The 20,143-nt window shown below is 46.6% G+C and overlaps 1 protein-coding gene across 3 annotated transcripts in view; it reads left to right on the top strand.

Moving 5' to 3' along the window:
* The first annotated feature begins 305 nt into the window (after positions 1–305).
* The window catches only part of Atp6v1c2 (ATPase H+ transporting V1 subunit C2), a 36,838-nt gene continuing 17,000 nt past the window's right edge, over positions 306–20,143 (top strand). For 2 of the 3 annotated variants that reach the window (XM_038320028.1, XM_038320027.1), the window contains exons 1-3: positions 306–434; positions 2,348–2,415; positions 15,428–15,513. In XM_038320028.1, coding sequence (XP_038175956.1) covers positions 306–434; positions 2,348–2,415; positions 15,428–15,513 — 283 coding nt within the window. Of the gene's footprint in view, positions 435–2,347; positions 2,416–15,427; positions 15,514–16,315; positions 16,346–20,143 lie in introns of all 3 variants that reach the window. The other variant, XM_038320026.1, reaches the window with a different exon arrangement.

Here is a 20,143-nt window from a genome sequence, read left to right as displayed (position 1 = left end):
CCCGGGAGTGTAAGCAAACAGTCTGGCATCAATCAGAGCACCTAGGGTGGGTGAGCCACGAGACTTCCCCATGGGTTGCAGACAGAATGCATAGGGGGCAGATAGGTGTCCTTATAGCTGCTGAAAATGCAGAAGAAGGTCAAAGCCCAGGCATGACAAACAGAAAGGCGGCAGGGCCCAGAGAGGATTAATTCTGAGGTAAGGAAGGGTGAAGTAGACATCTGACACATCTCCGCTCCTGTTTCTGTTTGTGTGCATTTGTCTTGGTGCCCGCTGGTAACTGGATAACCGGAAGACTTAGAAACATGTCCGAGTTTTGGCTTATTTCGGCTCCTGGTGATAAGGAAAACTTACAAGCTCTGGAGAGGATGAACAATGTAACCTCAAAGTCCAACCTGTCCCACAACACCAAGTTCGCCATCCCCGACTTCAAGGTAAGAGCCCCAGAGGAGGGAGCGGGTTATGGATTGGAGGGGGGCAGGGATTTCTGAGCAAGAAGGTGAATTCCTCAGAAACCAAGGGGAGCAGAAGGAGTTAAGGAAGGCACATGTAGGAATGGCAAAGATAAATAACAAACGAGCTAGAGGATGAACAGAGGTAGAGGGGCAGGGTGTCCATGGGACTTTCTGCCACAGCTGCAGATTAATTGTGGCCCCTCGGGACTTGAAGCCACAGGTAAGCACGAATAGGGCAGCCACAGCTGTTAGGGTGTGGATGGGAAGTGGAAGGGATCCTTGGGAGTGGCTCCTGGAGTGCTCCTGTGCTGTCTGCAGTAGCTAAACAGACCCGCGGCATAGCTAAAGGTGCGGTTTGGGAGCCCTTCAGCTCTGATGTTTCTCTTGACTAGAGGGAGTCTAGGAAGTCCAGGACTTCTGATTCTGCTGGAGGGGAGAAAGAGGCTGCAGTGAGGAGGGTTCAGATGGGGGATTCTGAGAGGGCTCTTGCAGTGGATGGGGAGGTTAGGATGAAACAAATGTTAAAAGACAAGCGAGACTGGAACAATCTTTAAAAAAAATATTTAGTTTATATGAGTGTTTTTGTTTGCATGTATGTTTGCTCACCATGTATGTGCCTGGGGCCTATGAAGGACAGAAGAGGCCATTAGAGACCTTGTAACTTAAGCCATGTGGATGCTGGGAATGGAACCTGGGTCCTCGGAAGGACAGCCAGCACTCTTAACTACAGAGTCATCTCTCCAGCCTCCAGGAATGATCATTTTCAAAAAGATTAGGTCAGGCCAGGCCAGGCGTGGTGGCTCACACCCATAATCCCTGCGCTCTGGAGGCAAACTAGAGGATTGCTATAAATTCTAGGCTAGCCTGCTCTACAAAAGAAGTTCCAAGGCTAAATTGTCATACCCTTTCTCAGAGAGGGGGCTGGGAGGAAAGGGAGCGAGGAGGCTTGGGCTACAGTCAGTAGAGTACCTGAGTTCAAGTCCCAACAGCCCTGTAAAAAGCTGGGCATGCCCACCTGTCATCCTGTACTGAGGAGCAGACCCTACCTTTCCATGTCTCTGAAAAGACCCTCCAGGAGGTCTGTGGACACCACATTCATTGCTATACTAAGAAGCAGGCCCTGAGTCTGAAAAGGCCCGCTACAAACTGAGCTGAGGTCAGGTCATCAATAGTCCTTTCTGGGAGAGAGAGGATGTCTCATTCTGTTGTCATCCTGTCCCAGAAAATACAATTTTAAAAAATAAGGAAGCAAGTTTGGATTCCCTAGCATCTATAACAGGTTTCACTGGCATGCACCTGTCATCCAGTACTGGGCAAGCAGAGATGGGAGTCCCTGTAATCTCAGCCCCAGACAAGCTGAGATGAGGTCCCTGGTCACCCAGTCTAGCTGAACTGGTGAGCTCCATGTTTCAGTGACTCTGTCTCAAATAACAAGATAGAAAGAAATTGAAGAAGACACCTTATGTTGACCTCTGATCTCTACATGTATAAGTATCTGCACACATGTGTATACATAGAACATACACACTGACATGTACATACCACACAGATAATAATAAAGTTAAAAAGAGGTTTTTGTTGTTTTTTGAGACAGGATTTCTCCATATAAAAGCTTTGGCTGTCCTGGATCTCACTCTGTAGACCAGGGTGGCCTCAAACTCACAGAGATCCACCTGCTCTGCCTCCTGTGTACTGGGATTAAAGGTGTGCACCACCACTGCCCAGCTAAAGAGATAGTTCTTAATCTAAGTGTATTCCCATAGTTTAGTCTGGCTGTTCACTAAAAACATCCAACTCAAAGGGAAGTGAGTCCCTATGTGACTGTTAAAAGGGACACCTTACACTCCTGACCAGAAAGAACATGAGCTTAATTCCTTTATGGTCTTTTCTAGGTGGGGACCTTGGATTCCCTTGTTGGTCTCTCTGATGAGTTGGGGAAACTTGATACCTTTGCTGAAAGGTAAAACATTTCTTATTTACTATATACAAGTAAGAATTTGACATTGTTGTCAGAGCACACAGCGCTCTTGCTTTGGCCAAACCAAAGTATGGCCTGTCTAAATCTGGTCTCAGAAGCCAGAGAAAAACCAGTGGGTTCACCTGGGGATGTTGTGTCAGTAGTGCTGGGTCCTTTGGGTCCCTCTTTGGTGTTTTTTTTTTTAACAGCTCCTCCTTTCTTCCCTCCTTCCCTCCTTCATTCCTCCCTTCCTCCCTCCCTCCCTGCCTCCCTCCTCCTCTCCCCTCCCCTCCCCTCCCCTGCCCTCCCCTCTCCTCCTCCCTCTTCTCCTCTTCTCTCCTCCTCTCCCCTCCCCTCCCCTCCTTTTGTTCTGAGTCTCAGTAAGTTGCCTAGGTTGGCGTTGAACTGTGTAGCAGCCCTGGCTGCCTTTAAACTTCTCCAGCCTGCTACACGCTAGCCAAGGCACCATGTTTGCCTTCAGTTTGTTTTTTAGTAATGTATATACATAAGAAAAATTTCAAAACAAAAACAGACTACAGAATGAAAGTTAGATTTTCTTTGGATCTGTTTGCCTCCTCCCTGTTCCCTCATCACCTCATTTCCTCTCTCTTGAAGCTTTGTTATCATAACTTTAGCAGGTGAAGCTTCCAGAGGTAGCCTATGAAAGTACAAGTCAATATGTGTACAGCCTTGTTAGATGCAGGGACTTGTGCCTGTTGCTTGAGTCCATGAGTTCAAAACCAGCCTATTCAACATAGCAATATCTTTTCTTGTTGGTTTTTGGTTTTGTTTTTCTAAGACAGGGTTTCTCTAGAACAGCCTTGGCTGCCTGGAAATCCCTTTGTAGACCAGACTGGCCTTCAACTCACAGGGACTGGCCTGCCTCTGTCTCTCTAGTGTTGGGATTAAAGACATGGGCCACTATGCCCTACTCAACACAGTAAGATTTCTTGCCTATTATCTCAGCCCTTGGGAGGCAGGGACAAAAGGATCCAGGACTCAGGGTCACCGTCTACATAGCAAGTTTGAGGCCACCTGGGCTACTTGAGGCTGTCTCACAAATAAAACCGTAGAGCCTTAGAATAATTCTAGGTAAATAAAATGTATTATGTATGTATGATAACATACATAGTATATCCTGCTTTTTTTCCCACTCTGCATATTAGTATACCTCAGCGAAAGTTTCATGTTAGCTCAAGACTGCCTGTTTGTTTGGTTTTTCTCTGGGTGTGTTACCTTAGCAGATTTGCTTGTCTCTATTGCTGGATGCTGTGTTTCCGAGTCTTTAGCTTTCGCCAACGGTGCACTGGTTTTTGGTATACATGTAGAAGTAATGTGGAGGTATGGGCTCAGAGAGTCTGCGCACAGGCCCTGGTTGCCCCTAGCGGAATTGTTGAGCTCATCCGTACTCTCGCCAAAACGGCCTCAGAACTGGATTTTCGGATCTTTGATCGGTCTTTTGCTCTATGAGGGAGGTTGGCTTAGTATAGCTGGAGGCAATCCTTGCCACTGTAGTTCGCAAAGCTATGAGCAGAAATTAGCCATGAAGAGAACCACGAGATAACAGTGGCCACTGCTCTGCTCTCATGAATGAGTGAAGGGGAGAGATGTCGTGCCAGTCTTGAATCTGTGAAAGAATGTCACCCAGAGAAAAGGAGCAGAGTCCCCTGTGTCCACTTCCTTTCGAGGCTGCACTTTGCGACACAGGGGCCTGACCTGCCTTCGATAACTCAAGTCCAGCAGATGATGGTCTATGCAGAAGCAGAGACCCTGAGCGCAGCTCCCTGCACAAGACTGCCTCAGGCTTTCAGCTTTCCGGCTCCAGGGAGGCTGCAGTGTGAGGTTGTGCAGCCCTGCACAGTGGGCTGGGGAGGCGTGGGCTGTTTCCCGCCTGGCTGCAGAAACGGCAGCTCTTCAGCCGTTCCTTTTTCTAGAACTCGACACCATTAACTACCCCTGTGCACATGCCTTAGCTCCTTCCTCCCTCACTGAAGCCCAGACAGCACTGAGAACTCTGATGCGGGATGCGTCTGGCTTTGGGGTTATTTTTGTTTGTTTCTTTGTTTGTTTGCATGCTATTTCCTCCTGATAGGCATTCATATTCTGCCCTATACATTTTGATTGCTTGCGTCTCCCCTGATGGTAATGCAGCGTGTGCGTAAGAAACATACAAATATACATGTGCTAGTAGGACGAGGTCATCCTTGGGAAACACAGATGCTGCAAAACCATTTTTAAAAGCAGAGACTAGGGGCCGGGCGGTGGTGGCGCACGCCTTTAATCCCAGCACTCGGGAGGCAGAGGCAGGTGGATCTCTGTGAGTTCGAGGCCAGCCTGGTCTACAAGAGCTAGGTCCAGGACAGGCTCTAAAAAAGCTGCAGAGAAACCCTGTCTTGAAACCCCCCCCCCCAAAAAAAAAGCAGAGACTAGGTGTGGTAAGGGATGAAAGTTTATTCACACTATGTACTGTCTCCAGTTTCCTGGTAGGCATGCATCCCCAGATGTTCCTACAGGGGACTAAGGACAGTTGTGTGCTGTGAGCCCCCTCGAATACAGTTTCGTTCAAGGCAGGTGTCTCTCCTTAGGAATCTTTCTGTACTAGAGCTTAGGATAAAAGAAATGGATTCTAGTCATAAATCCTCCGGTCTTTTGGAGTGGCCACCCCAATTCTTTGAATAGTACTCAAGTGTTACTAGATAAATACATGCTAGCTGGGCCTGTAAGCCATGCAGCGGGAACCTGTCAGCACCGCCTCTGGCCAGGGGAACAGAGAAGGGACAGTTTTCAAGGTGTATTGTTTCCATATCCTTTTATTATTTATTTACCTGGGCACAAGAGTGTTTTTCCATGCAGCTGCAAGGCTTCTGCTTATGGGAGCTCTGTTTTTAGAAAAGTTTATTCCTTCACACTGCCTGTGTTAATTTACTCTGTAAATCATTTTAAAAAATTTAAGAAGCCCATTTATTTTACCATTAAAAGCCCCCTTCCGAAGAGTCAAGTCCTTCACAGATCCTCAGCCTGGTATGTAGTGCCAGTCGGTATATTGTATTTCACAGGCACGTGGTTCCACACGGCCACTCAGCTGTGCCCCGTGGGCTCCTCCGGTACCTTGTTGACTGCCACTTGCCCTTGGGTGGCTTTGCCTTTCCCTTGTGGTCCCATGAAGTTGTCTAAGAGGTGACTGATCAGAGATTACATCCATGAGGGTGGCTGTCTGCGCAGCAATGCCAGACAGTTCTTATCAGGACACCATGAATGGATGTGGGCTAGAATCCTAAAGAGGTCTCCAGGTTTCCCATCTCCGGTCACATGACCTATAACTTCTAAAGTTTACTTTTCCATATAACCTTGTTTCCTTCTTGCTTTGTCTGGGTGCTTTTCTTTGCTTTTTCCAAGAAAGCATATTTAATTGCTTGCTTAATTTAAATTATTTATTTATTATTTATTTTTTGTGCATACACACATAGGTCAAAGGACAACTGTGGGAACCAATTCTTTCTACCATGTGAGCCCCTGGATAAAATTAGTTTGTCTGGTTTAACCACCAGCCTCTGTTAATATTTTGTTCTTTTTTGAAATGCCAAAAGCATTGAATTTTTCCTCTGTATGCTTATGCTTTCATAATTTTAATGTGTATTGTTTTAGTTTAATTTAGGTATTCTGCAATTTTTAACCCTTATATGTTTGAAAAGTTAATCTTTAAAAAATGTTATTTCTGCCTTTTTCATTTTTAATTCTTTTGCTGTATTATCAAAGAATGAATCAGGAGCTAGTTCTACCTTTGAGAATTTGAAATTTTTCTTGTGATCTGTCCTAATGTTGGTTATTTTTAAAAGATTTGTTTTATTATTGTGTGTGTGTGTGTGTGTGTGTGTGTGTGTGTGTGCGTGCAATGCTTGTGAAAGCCAGAAGAGGGCATCATATTCTAAGGAGCTGGACTTACTTATAGGCAGGGTTGCTGGGACACAGGCTTGAGTCTTCTGTGAGAACAGTAAGCTCCCGTCACTGCTGAGCCATCTCTCCCACCCCCACTCTTGTTTATAAGACAGCCTCCATATGTAGCTCAGGCTAGCCTTGAGCTCCCCTAGCCTTACTGCTTCAGCCCTCCCGAGTGCTAGGGTTGTATAGGTTTGTACCATTGTTTCTTTCTTATGGTGTTAGAATATACATTTCATTCTATTATACATTAAATAAATATTATACATTATACATTATTATATTATATTATATTATATTATATTATTATACATTAAATAAGTGGTTATCGTTGTTCTTTTATGTATTGCTTTTGATATTAATGTAATTCTGTGTTTTTGCTTATCCTAATACCCCCAGATCGCAATTATTAGTTCTCCTTGGGTTTGATTCTCAGTAACATGCATGCACGCACACACACACTTACATGGTCAAATGCCATGGCATATCTAAGCTGTTTGTACACATTGCCAAACTGTCCCTGTGGGGTAGCAAGAGGCCCTTTCTTCATCCCCATCAGAGAGAATGCCCACTTGCCAGGCAGAAGGAGGAGGCTGTGTGCTTGTTTCCATGAGTGTTTCTCGGGATCACAGCCAGACTAAACATTTTCAAGTGCCTGCTAACCACCTCTACTTCCGCTTTCATGCCTTGCCTTTCCCCGCGTTTGCTCATGCAGTCCCTGGACACCTCCCCAGGGTGCTCTCCCCTTGTGTGTCCTGGAGCCTCCTTCTGGGGGGACAGGAGCCTACATCAGGGCACAGTGACTTGGTGGAAAAGTATCCAAAGATAAATGCCTGGATACTGACCCACTGCTCTCCAGATACTTGGGGGTGCTGAACTCTTGTGGGCCCTCAGGGCAATTCATGACAGCCCTCTGGGACTGCGCTCAGTTCTAGCACCCTGCCTTACCCATGTATCTTCTGGGGGCAAACCATGACTAGAGGTGCTCTGGTTTTCTGTTGTTTTTATGTTTTGAGATAGGGTTTCAGGTAGCACAGGTTGGCATCGAATTTGTTAGATAGAGAAGGATGACCTCAAATGCCCGATCTTCCTGCGTCCACCTCCTGAGAGCTTGCTCTGCTGGGCCATAGTGTGGGCTCAAGTTATAGAATGCCAACTTGCCAGAAAGAATTATGTTGTGCTCGGCAAAGGTAATTTTGTTGAGTAGCTCTACACTATATTTCCATAAGTACTTATTTCTGTAAAGACTCATTCATTCATTCATTCATTCATTCATTTTTGTGCACCTGAATTGAACTTACAGCTTTATGCTTGCTTACTAGACAAATACTGAGGTCTGTCCCCAGACTTTTTAAATTTCTTTTGTTTGTTTGTTTGGTTGGTTGGTTTGTTTTTTGAGACAGGGTTTCTCTGTAGCTATGGAGCCAGTCCTGGAACTTGCTCTGTAGACCAGGCTGGCCTCGAGTTCACAGAGTTCCACCTGCCTCTGCCTCCCAAGTACTGGGATTAAAGGCGTGCACCTCCACTGCCTGACCTTTTTTTTCAAGACAAGATTTCTCTGTAACAACTCTGACTATCCTGGAATTTGCTTCGTAGACCAGGCTGGTCTCAGACTCAGAGAGATCCGCCTACTGCTGCCTCCCGAGTGCTGGGATTAAGGGTGTGCACCACCAGCACCCGGCACATTTTTTTTCTTAAACAAGATCTCAAAAAGTTTTCCAGGTTTCCCTTCAACTTACTTTGCCATCTAGGCAGGCCTTGAATTTTCCATCTTTTTTCCTGGGCCTTTTGAGTGGCCTGGATTACAGGCACGTCCTCCAGATTTATCTTCTTTTAAACTTCAGTGTCTTCAAAGCTTCCAGGGTGGAAGTTAAAAGCAAGGTATACCTGGGCCTAGAGATCCCTGGAGCAGAGAACCTCTAGAAACCTCTAGAAGCCTCATTCAATCTTTGCTTTTTTTAAAAAAAAAAGATTTATTTATTTATTATAAATATAGTATTCTGTCTGCATGTTTGCCTGCAGGCCTGAAGAGGGCATCAGATCTCATTATAGATGGTTGTGAGCCACCATATGGTTGCTAGGGATTGAACTCAGGACCTCTGGAAGAACAGTCAATGCTCTTAACCTCTGAGCCATCTCTCCAGCCCCAATCTTTGTTTTTATATAAAGAAAGTTACTACGGATCTCGGCTTACCTCTTCCTGGTGACTTTGCTGGAGAGCGTATGTCATTGTCCTTTGGCAGAGGCAGGAATAGAGACTGGAGTAAATCACACATCCCACCCTGTGTGGAAGCTTCTAGGCTCACTTCTTGGGCCAGGCACTCCCCTGTGTGGTATTTCCCATCTGGGCACATTGGGGGCAGGGGACACAGGGCAAGTTTGGGCCTTCTGGTTGTCGTCTAGCAGATGGAGACCTGCGTCTGTGATGGAGACACGCAGGCTCAGATGAGCTGTGTGGCCGGGCAGTCTTCCTCGCTCTGTCGGCCTCAGTTTCCTCAGCACTCAGGCTTTGTCTTGTTTGGTGAGGATTCAGTCGATGCTCAACAGAGTCCCTTTGGAGGACCAAGGAAGGCTTCCGAGGTGGAACTTGTTTCTTCGATCCTGGAGACGTTCCCTGGACCTAGCCTTGTAACCTGTTTTCTCTCCTCCTGGCGTATGGGCAAGGTCAGACCAACTCTATTCTGGTTTGCTAGAATTTTCCAATGAGTCAGGAAAGAGGGGGGAGCCTGGCTGTGTGTGTGTGTGTGTGTGTGTGAGTGAGAAGGCCAAAGCACAACCTCAGTCGTTCCCCAGGAACTAGCCACGTTTCTTCTTTTGGGACAGGGTCTGTCACCGGTATCTAGGTCCATCAAGCAGCTTGGGCTGGCTAGCCAGGAAGTTTCAGAGATCTGCCTGTGTCTCCCCAGCACTGATTACAGACGTGCACCATCACACTGGTCTGTTTTATTTTTAGCATGGGCCTGGGTATCACGCTTAGGCCTTTGGGTTCTTAAGGCAAACACTTGACCAACTGAGTCATGGCCCTAGCCCCAAAACCTGACTTTTGCAGGGCCGATTTGCCCTGGAGGAGCTTGGAACCTTGCACCTGCCATCCTGAGAGAAGGAGCAGACTAACACTTCCTTCCAGAAGGCTGGAGGACTGAGCTGCAGCTCCTGGGGCAGGCGGGGCCCCAGATGACAACTTGTCTGGCCAGGCTGCTCAGACACTGGGACTCTGCTATACAATAGCAGGGCGAACTCCCTTGGGGCCACTATGTCTTAAGGCCACTTAGGAGGAATCTGCTCTTTGCTTGGGCCCTGGGAACTGTGACTCAGGTGACTGAGGAGTGAGCCTTCCCTTCCAGAGTCATCCAGTAACTGCAGCCTCTGCCCTCCTACCTAGAGACTGGGCCTTCCAGGGCCTCAGGCCCTGCATAGCAGCCACTTCCTGGCTTGTGGTTACAGAAGCTGGGGATCTGAGGTCTCTCCCTCCTGGTGTTCATCTGTACCCCTAGGGCAAGGGTGCTGCGGTTCTGTGCTTGGACCCTGGGGGAGCTACTTTTGGGGCCAAGATCTACTTTTTGCATACCTTTCTTTCCTTCCTTCTTTCCTTCTTCCCTTCCTTCCTTCCTTCCTTCTTTCTTTCTTTCTTTCTTTCTTTCTTTCTTTCTTTCTTTCTTTCCTTCTTTCTTCCTTTCCTTCTTCCTTTCCTTCTTTCTTTCTGTCTTTCTGTCTCTCTGTCTGTCTGTCTGTCTTTCTGTCTTTTCTTTTTTCTTTCTTTTTTGGGGGGTTTCTAACTTATTAGTAGAATTATCATTCAACAATTAAAATAGACAAAAGTCCATCTACAAATCTGGGGATGTGTAAAATAAAGTACAAATGAGACTATTTTAAATAAATCAGCGTCTAAAGTGGTGACACATACCTTTAATTCCAGGACTTGGGGGACCAGAAGCAGAGAGACCTGAGTTCAAGGCCAGCCTGGTCTATAGAGTGAGTTCTAGGGCAGCCACGGCTATGCAGAGAAACCCTGTCTGGAAAAACAAAACAAATAAAATAAAATAAACTAGGGCCTGGAGAGATGGCTCAGTGGTTAAGAGCGCTTGCTGCTCCTCCAGAGGACCTGATTTCCATTTCACAACCCCAACTGCCTGTATTTCACCTTCAGAGGATCCAACCCCCTCTTCTAGATTCTGTAGGCATACTCTCAGGCACATACATCCAAACAGACACAGACACTCAAAAAGTGAAATAAATATAATAAAATTATAGAAATTACAATTAAATTGCTATTTTATGTTTTAAAAAACAAAGTTAACTTTCCCTTTTTCTTTTCAGCTTATTTGTGTCCTTTCTTAAAAAAGCTTTGCAGTTTTGTGTGTTTGTGCATGTGAAGGCTACCGATCCACCTTCCTCCAGGGTTGTCCACTATTTTGGATTTGATTTTGTTTACACAGGCTGGAAAAGGTTGTTCAAGCTTGCAATCACACTTCTGGGGGTGGATCAAAGACTGAAGGACCCTGGCTTACTGAGTATTTGAGCTCCAGGTTCAATGAGAAGCACTGTCTTAAAAGACAAGGTGTGGAGTGATTGAGGAAGATACCCAAGGCTGAGCTCCGGGCTTCACACTTATGCCCAGATGCTCATATGGACCTGCTCACATTTGTACATGCAGACAAAGACACACACACACCAAGATACGGGTGTACATTTGCAGTAATCAAATTGGTAAGTTTTGATGAATATATATATTTATGTGACCAACTAAGATTATTACACATTTATTAGTATGATCTCTACATCTTCCCATGTGGACTAATACACATTACATTTTAAGAAAATTAATTTTTAGTGTGTGTGTATGTGTGTACGTACATGAGTGGGTGCCATAATTCATGTTTGGAGGTTAGAGAACACCTTGAGGGAATTGTTTCTCTCCGGAGCTCTACCATGTGGGTCTCATAGGGACTGAACTCAATCTTTTGGTGGCAGGTGACTTTGGCCACTGAGTCATGCTCCCATCCCCCCCCCCCTTTTTTTTATTTTTTTGGTTTTTCGAGACAGGGTTTCTCTGTAGCTTTGGAGCCTGTCCTGGAACTAGCTCTTGTAGACCATACTGGCCTGAACTCACAGAGATCCGCCTGCCTCTGCCTCCCGAGTGCTGGGATTAAAGATGTTCACCACCACCTCCTGGCTTCCATGCTTCCATCCTTACTATTCATTTTGGTCAGATGTTTTAGAGAAAGCTGCCGGAATATTCTTTGTTGAATCTTAGAGACCCTGCAGTTTTCCATCAGTTCTTCCTGTGACGCTTGTTCACAAAGCCATTGTTAAGATGGCGTCTGCTAGCTGGAAACCCTACCACCAGAACCAGATCTCCCAGACATGGAAACTCATACAAATCAATGAAGAAAGCAACAGAGGAAAACAAAACAAAAGAAAGAATGATTTTATATTTGTGATTCATAGAAGAAAGCGGCCTTCTGTCATCAGCGGACCTGAGGAGGGATGCGCAGCCTCCCTGGAGATCACACATCTGCAAATCGGGATGACAGTGACGTGTAGGTTTCCAGCTCTCAGACTGGCAGAGACTGAAAGGACTCCTAAGACTGGTGTTGGCCAGGGTCTAGGGAAACAAGCAGGCTTCTGCATGCTGGGGCCTTGCCTGCCATTATAAATGACCACCCCTTTTCTTCCAGTAGCTTCTCTATACTACCCATGCAAGAGGTCAAAATGTGTGGATTGCTGCAACATCCATCCAAATGGGAAGCGACCTAGCGGTATGGGGTGGGTGCCTTGTGGCAGGGCAACTTGTTGGGCTGCTGCGCTGTAGATTAAAGGGAAGCGGAAGCAGCTCACTTCTGACAATAAAGAGACCACGTGATGTAAAGGGAGAAAGGGAAATTTAAAAATGGCGTGAGACCCTTCAGTTCCCTTTGGTGAGAAAAAGTGTTCTGGCTTACTGACATGGTAATTCTCCGGTGGCCACAGCTGCTGATCACAACAGGTTGCTTTTGTTCTGTGGAGCAGGAGATCTTTCTAGCCACTGAGCTTCACCGGAGCATGCCATTCTGAGACGTCCCGGAAGCCGTGTTGCGTGCTGGGTGAGACACTCTGAAGGGGCTCGGATGGGGAGGAGTAGAACACCACAGAAGGATGAGGTGCGGTGAGGCTTTGTTTAGTCCGTCAGCAGACGTTGCTGAGCCAGGTGATGTGGTAGCAGCTGTGGTCTTACCAGCTTCATGTAAATAGGTAGTTACTGGATGGGTTACGGTGGCCACAGAAATAGGTCCAACTCGCTTGTGTTACTATGGTGATCTGAGTAAAGAAAAGGAGCTTTCAACAGCACTGAAACTGCAGTTCTACGAAGCAGGGACTTTGCTTAGGCTACAGCACTGATTATTGCTTGGTGTACAGTAGTTGCTTAGTTAGTGTATAAAATTTCCTAACTGAATCAGCGTCCCAGCACATGACAGGAGGCACATTATTTTCGGGTAACTGGAAGAGGTCTTGTGACTTAAGCGGCCAGAGTTGTGTGGGAATGTAGCAGAGTTTAAGGGACAATGATGGGCCCTGGGCTGAAACACAGGCCTGAGGCTTCAGGAGCTAAAATCTCTGCCTGAGGGAACCAGACTGGACATTCGGTCTCCCTTTGATCTGCTGAGCTCACCTGGGAGCCAGAGAGTAGCGATCTCAGAGCAATCAGCCAGATGCCTGAAGCACATTTCTCTCACTGCAAACACCTGGGAATACATCCTTGACTCCATAAAGAAGCCTGGGAAATTGTCAGTACCACCCCAGGCTAAGGCCCAGAAAAAACAGCTCAGTTAGGTTTGTGGCCAGGGCTCCCCACAGTGAGACTGTGCATTGCTAATCAAAGAGATGCAGGCACACCACACTGGTCAGCTTTTAAACACAAGGCAGGCCACAGTGTCGTCTAGAATGACCCAGTGGCCAAGAGCCTTGTCTTTGAAACCCACTTGCAGACACTTGATAGGGAGCAAATTGTTTCAGTTTCCTCATCTAATAGGTGGGATAATACTCAACTTCCCAGAATCCTTGTAAGGCTAAAACAATGATTCCAGAAAAACTGACACTTAGACACGCCTACAGATGAGAGTCGGTTATCAAAGGAGCCCTAAGCACTCTTGACCCAAGCGGAAGGTAGACTCTGGAAGAACGCCTAACTGGTGTGTTTCCTGTACTTAGATGACAATAGTTGTTCTTTTTAAAAAATATTATTTACATATTTTTAAAACTTTTTTAATGATTCATTTTTTATTTTATGTGCATTGGTGTTTTGTGTGCATGTATGTCTGTGTGAAGGTGTTGAATTCCCTGGAGGTGGAGTTACAGTGAGCTGCCATGTGATTGCTAGGAATTGAACTCCAGGAGTCTGGAAGAACAGCCAGTGCTCTTAGCCACTGGCAGACCTGGAACTTGCTGTGTAGACTAGACCGGCCTCGAACTGAAGATTCACTTGCCTCTGCCTCCCGAATGCTGGGAGTAAAGGCATGTGCCACTATGCCTGGCCTTACTTATTTTTGGAACAGGGTTTTGTATATCTCAGGCTGGCCTCAAACTTACTAAGTAGCCAGAGATGACTTTGAACTTCTGAACCTCCTGCTTCCACTGTTTGCACTGAATATTCCTTATGGCGCTGTGGACTGAACCAGAGCTTTACCTGATGGACAAACCAGACAAGTATTGAGCTGTATCACTCTCTCTCTCTTTCTCTCTCATCTATATCTATCTATCTATCTATCTATCTATCTATCTATCTATCTATCTATCATCTATCTATCTATCATCTATCTCTCTATCTATCTCTCTATCTATCTATCTATAATCTGTCTATCATCTATCTGTCTATCTATCATCTATATCTATATCTTTTAAACTGTGCTAGGGATCAAAACCATTGCCTCACATGCTAGGCAAGTGCTGTGGTTGTTCATCTTAAACTATTTCACACTTAGGTCTTTAGTTTCTGGCTGTCAGCCCTGATTACTTTGGCCAAGAAAACATGACTACCTCTTTCCTTTTCTTGCTTTCAACAAACAACAGGGTCTTTCAAGTTGTCCATCTGCCTCAGTTTCTATGGCAGGCCCAAGGTACCATACTATGCTTAGTTAGTGGGACTGTGCCTGCAATAATGGAAGAACTTGGAGCTAGGGACATAACTCAGTTGGTAGAATGTTTGTCTAGCATATACAAGGCCCTGGGTTCTGTCCCCAGCACCACAAAATTGGGCATAGGGGTACGTGGCTGTATTCCTAGCACCGGGGAGGCAAAAACAAGAGGATCAGAAGTTTAAGGTCATCATTAGGTATGTAGTGAGTCTGGGGGCATCCTGGAGTACAGGAGGCCTTTTATCAGTTAGATGGTAAGTGGGAGAGAGAGGGAGAGGGAGGGGAGAGAGGGAAGAGAGAGAGAGAGAGAGAGAGAGAGAGAGAGAGAGAGAGAGAGAGAGAGAGAGAGAATGAAAATGAAAGGGAACGTATTCCAACCTCCATCTGTAATCTGGTATATGGCTTGAGTTCTTTTAGTGTGTTTACTGGAGGCCCAAGGTTTGGCTTTTCTATAAAATCAATACCAGATTATACTAGAAAGATATCAAGTAGAAATATTTGCCCACAGCGCAGCCAGCGATCGTCTTACTGTCTAAGTTTCTGCCTTGTTTTTTTCCATCTAACGTTATAATGCGTGCCTTGTTCCATGGTATTTGGAATTCTTTGTAAACCTTTTTTTCAATGGTGGCTAATAATCCTCAGCTGAATAGACCATCTTCAAACAATTCTCTATTGTTGAGCCTTCGGGTTGCTTCCAATTTCTTATTGTCCGCCGCTCTGCTGCAAAGAACATCTTTTTATTCAGAAGGCTTTTCTGGTTTTTTTTTTTCCTGTTTCCTCAAGATGGTTTCCCAGAAGTGGAATGACTGGTTCAAAGGCTCTTAATGTCTTACGTCTCTCCTTACAGATTGCCAAATTGCTGCCCCCAGTGGCTTCAAGGGCTCCTTTCCCTGCAGGATGGGTGGAGTGGTCCTGCAGGCAGCTTCTCACTTTCTCACTCTGACTGGCTCTTTCTTTTCTACCCAAAGCCTCATAAAGAGAATGGCGCAGAGCGTGGTGGAGGTCATGGAAGACTCCAAGAGCAAAGTCCACGAGAACCTCCTGGCTAACGGAGGTAGGTCCACAGAGGTTTCTTCTCGGGAGCCATTTCCCTCGTGATGGCCACAATGGGAGCTCTGAATGTGCAGTTCTGTTAAGCCTACTGTCCCGTTTCTGGAAAATCTCACACATCTCCACCCACTTATCACTTTTTTAAAAAAACCAAACAAGGCATGAGAAGTGGCTATATGTAGTGAGAAATGCCTCCAACCAGAGACAGCAGGGCCGCATCAAAGACACTTGATGCGGAATGTCCCCATTCCAGAGTTTTGGCTTCCCATGCTGATGAACACATATTCAGGCACCCGAGTACTGCTTGACTGTTAAATATGCACATGCCATTTGGGCTGTATTTTTAAATGTGTAGCAAAAACATAGAGACTTTGAACCCCAGGTATAGTGGCACACATCTGTAATCCTACACTAGGGAAGTAGAGGCAGGAAGGACATCCTGAGATACTGAGTAAGTTCAGGGCCAGCCTGGGCTATCTAAGACTGTCTCAAAATATATATAAAAGCAAAACACAGACATGAAACAACACTTGGATATTTTGAAAACTCTAGAATTAAACATTGACATATCCGTAGAGAGAATTAACCTTGACTCTCTACATGTCTATTGAAAACGAGAGCATACACATTTACACTTAGATCATTTGGGATAAACAGCACATACATGAACACACATATGCTACCTGGAATGTTAAAAGTCTTCTACTGGTTTAAACTGGCAAATGGAAATATCCCCACTCTCCCCATTCTGAGCCGGATCCGCATGTCTTTGTGGTTTAATAACCCTGTCTTATATTATGTTTCAGGTCTGAAGGAAAAGATGAAGTGTTTAAAGAGTAGGTTGTGTCTTGCTTGCCGTGCACATGCTCAGTGTGCTGCTGCATGTCCCTGGGAGGGCAGGGCCTCAGGCTGGTCATAGGGTACAGTGATCAGGCCCAGGTTTCTCAAGCAACCTACCTTAGAGCTTGGTCACCGTACCCAGATGATGCAGTTCACAGTAATCTCATTCCTGTCTCCCCCCTGTCCTCTCTGCTTATTACCTGGAAACAGAACTGCATCAACTCCAGGGACTTGGGGTGAGCTTCAGCATCTTTTCGCTTGCTATCTGCATGATCTTGAAGCCTGTCTGCTGTCCCACCTGCTCTCTAAGGATGTCCGCTCAGCCAGACCTTGTTTATATGGTTCATTGGGGTCATGGGTCTTCTCGAACAGGCTACTCCTGGAGCTGGTGTTAGAACCACTGGCTTAGCATTTTCTCTCATCTACTGTAACAGGCAGAATGCAAAACAAGTAATATTATTTCATCTTATTTTTTGAAATGATGTCATGCAGTCAAGGCTCACTGTGTGTCTCAAGGTGACTTTGAACTTCTGACCCTCTTGCTTTCAGTTCCCAAGTGCTGAGATGGCAGATGTGTATTACCACACCTGGTTTATGGTTTATTTAAGCATACACTAAAATGCTGATTAAAATGCTCACCGCGTTCCAGGACTGGGGATACGGCTCATTGGCAGTGTTTGCCCAGCAAAGTGCCGGGCCCTGGATTCCACCCTAACACTGCACCAAACCAAACAAACCACGATAAGCAAACAAACCCGTCCACTTAGCTTTCAAATCAAAGTTGATGCCACTTACATGGATGTGTCGTTCGCTGTGGGATCCACCCCTGTTGGGTGCACTATCTCTAGGAGAGAGCACACTAAGGGACAAGGAAACTTGGTCTTTATTGCTTGTTTAGCATGTGCCGTCATCTCCTGGCTTCCTGCAAGGCCTCTGCAGGTAAGTCCCAGTTACTTCCAAGGCCATTTCTGAGCATGCTCTGTGAATCAACCCTTCCAAAGGCCCAGCAGCATGGTGAGGTAGTGCCTACAGTAGCTGCCCAACCTTAAGTCCACACCTTTGCATTGACGCCTCCCAGAAAGCCCAGTGACTTTAACTTGCTTTCCCAGAAGATTTTCTTCTGCAGGATATTCTCAGACTGGGGATAGAATTTCCTAAAGCTATTTTGTTCTGTGCATGGGATTTTAATCCCATCTCCTTCAAGAGAATTTAGGGCATTGGCATCATGGAGACTTGAAGGGGTTAGACCTGGTCATGCCATGCTCTGTCCATCTTGACCTTGCTTTTCTCACTTGCAAATAGACTTAGTAACAGTCTCAGTCTAGCTTCTTAGCTTTGCTGGGCGCCTTTTGCTTTTGTTTGTCTTTGCCACCAGCTGTGATGGAGCATGCTAAGACCCGTGCGAGTCCAGCAGAAGCAGAGCAGACACACACGTGTCTGGCTCGGGTTGTGGAAGACCTGTCTGGCTAGCTAGGCATTGGGCTGCCCGCCTGTGCAGCATAATCTTGTATGCTGGCAAGGCCTTGGCTTGGTTTTTCAGGTGAAGTCATTGTTGCTCAAGAGACAGCCGCCTGTGGGGAGTGTGTTTTGAGAGGGCAGGAAGGCTGGGGTGGCAGAGGCCACTCTGGAGTAATATTCCTGCCTACGGTATAGACAGGAAGGACTTTCAGGTTGTGATCTGGAGCAAAGGTTAGTATCCAGAACTAGCACTGAAGTGGGAGACAGGAGAGAGGAACAAGGAGACCCATTGAGCTCCTGTGGAAGACAATTGTCAGCCTCCTGGTGCCTCTGGGAGCTCAGGGCTGGTGTGAGAGAGACGCGCAGTGCCCTGTACCATGCAGCGGAACCTTCCCTCCTAATAGTGAAATCCATGGGGCCTTGGGTTTGGTGGCAAGGCATAAATAGCAGATCTTGCTCTGAAGTGTATCTCTGCTGAGAAGCCTATAGAAAGTACATTGCCCTGGCTGTATTTGCTGTGCTAAGTGTGGCTGTCAGTGTCTTGAGCCTTCTGTGGAATGCTTGGTTCTGTAAGGTCCTGTGGTGGGCTCTGGAGATATGGGCATTGGGGGAGGTCAGCTAGAGCAGCCTCTATTAATCAGAGAGGCTGGGAGAGCAGTTGAGCACTCCATGGGCTGAGTGGGAGGGCTCCAGGATGCTGCAGGTGATGCGGAGGGTGGAGAGGGAGTTCCCCTGACAACACATCACCCTGACATCTGTCCTGGCGGGCGGCTAGTTCCTCACTTTCAGGAAAGACTTGAGGTCATCAGTGGGCGTTCTTTCTCTTGCCAGTACTCTCCCAACAGTTAGCATTGCTGTCTCTTGAAAGGCCTCATGTGACCTTTGTTTAGCTTTTGGGTCATGGGAATGACAAAGCTTTTCCTAATGCCAAAACCTACGCTAACATCTGTCAGTCCGATTGGACAAGGAGGCTTCCACAACACTGTCTCACTCTATGTATGGGCCAGGCTGGCCTAGAACCCACTATGTAGTTCAGGCTAGGCTCAAATTCAAAGCGAGCTTCTGCTTTGACCTCCCGAGTGTTGAGATCATGGTTGTGCACCACCACACCTGGCCAGGTGTTTCAGGTTGTAATGAGGACTCTGCCCGGTTATGGGCAGCCATAGTTTGTGTCATCAGATAGTCTTTCCTTGGCTGCTTATGGGGTGGCAGTGAGCATGGGCAGAGTGCTCTGATGTCCCATTTTCAAGAGCCCAGATCTCACCAGGTGTCCTACCCCCAGCATTTTAGAGATTCTCTTGTCACAGGCCGAGGCGCTGTGGCCAACGTTCAACAGAGGTTCTTTGGCAAGTCTCTGCCAAGTCTACCCACTCTGGAATAAAATCAAGAGCGTCAATTTTATAAGGGGGCTGGTGAAGGGGCAAGCCTCCTTCCTCCAACAACATAGCTAGATCCTGATAGCTGGGCACAATGGGGACAAAGACCAAGGACCTTTCTTTGTGATGGGCAGGGCGTTGGGTGCTCTGTATTATTTCTTCCTGCCATAATGGAGCTTACATAAGTTACTCTGTGCTGGAGCTTCCTCCTGGAGATACTGACATCCCTTAATAGGGCTGAAGAGTAAATCAGAGGGGATGAGTCACTTCTCCCAGCCCAAGGTAAACGAGCGAGCGAGTCCACGTCACCACTGTTATTTTAAGGCATTCCTGCCTGCTAAGTAGTAAGGCCACTTCCCTTTGAATCCCCTTTGGTTTCCGTCTTTTTCTTGGGGATTAGTACATCTACCCATCACAGTTGCTCTTGCCTCATACTGAGTTCATCCTCTCTGCCCTGTCCCTTCCTCTGCTCCATGGCCCCCAGGTTAATGACTGTCCTTCCCTCCACTTAGCTACCCAGCCTAGGAATTTGGGTGTCACTTTACTTCATGCCTTGTGTGTCACTGTCCCCTGCATCCTGCTGAGTGGGTCCCCTCCTTTCTGCTCCCAGAGCTTCTTGTCTTTCCCCTCTCCCTTATCCTCACTGGCTTCTGTCCACTCCCAACACGGACTCTCTCACTGTTTCTCCATGACCAGTTCCAAGCACAGAGGTACAAGTCTCCTAATTCCTGGACTGCCTAGCTCCCTGCTCCGTCAACTTCATATAGACTCCTAACATCCTCCCCCAATGTGACCGTCAGTCCTTCTGACACTCGATACAGGGAGAATGGCTTGACTTTAGGAGTTCAAGGCCAGCCTGGGCCACACAAAGAGATCCCCATCTTAAAAGAAATAAAAGCGGGGCGGTGGTGGCCCATTCTTTAATCCCAGCACTCGGGAGACAGAGGTCTATAAAGTGAG

This window comes from Arvicola amphibius, chromosome 2 (assembly GCF_903992535.2).
Source record: "Arvicola amphibius chromosome 2, mArvAmp1.2, whole genome shotgun sequence".
In the NCBI taxonomy this organism is placed as follows: Eukaryota; Metazoa; Chordata; class Mammalia; order Rodentia; family Cricetidae; genus Arvicola; species Arvicola amphibius.
This window is presented reverse-complemented; position numbering and strand designations above follow the sequence as displayed.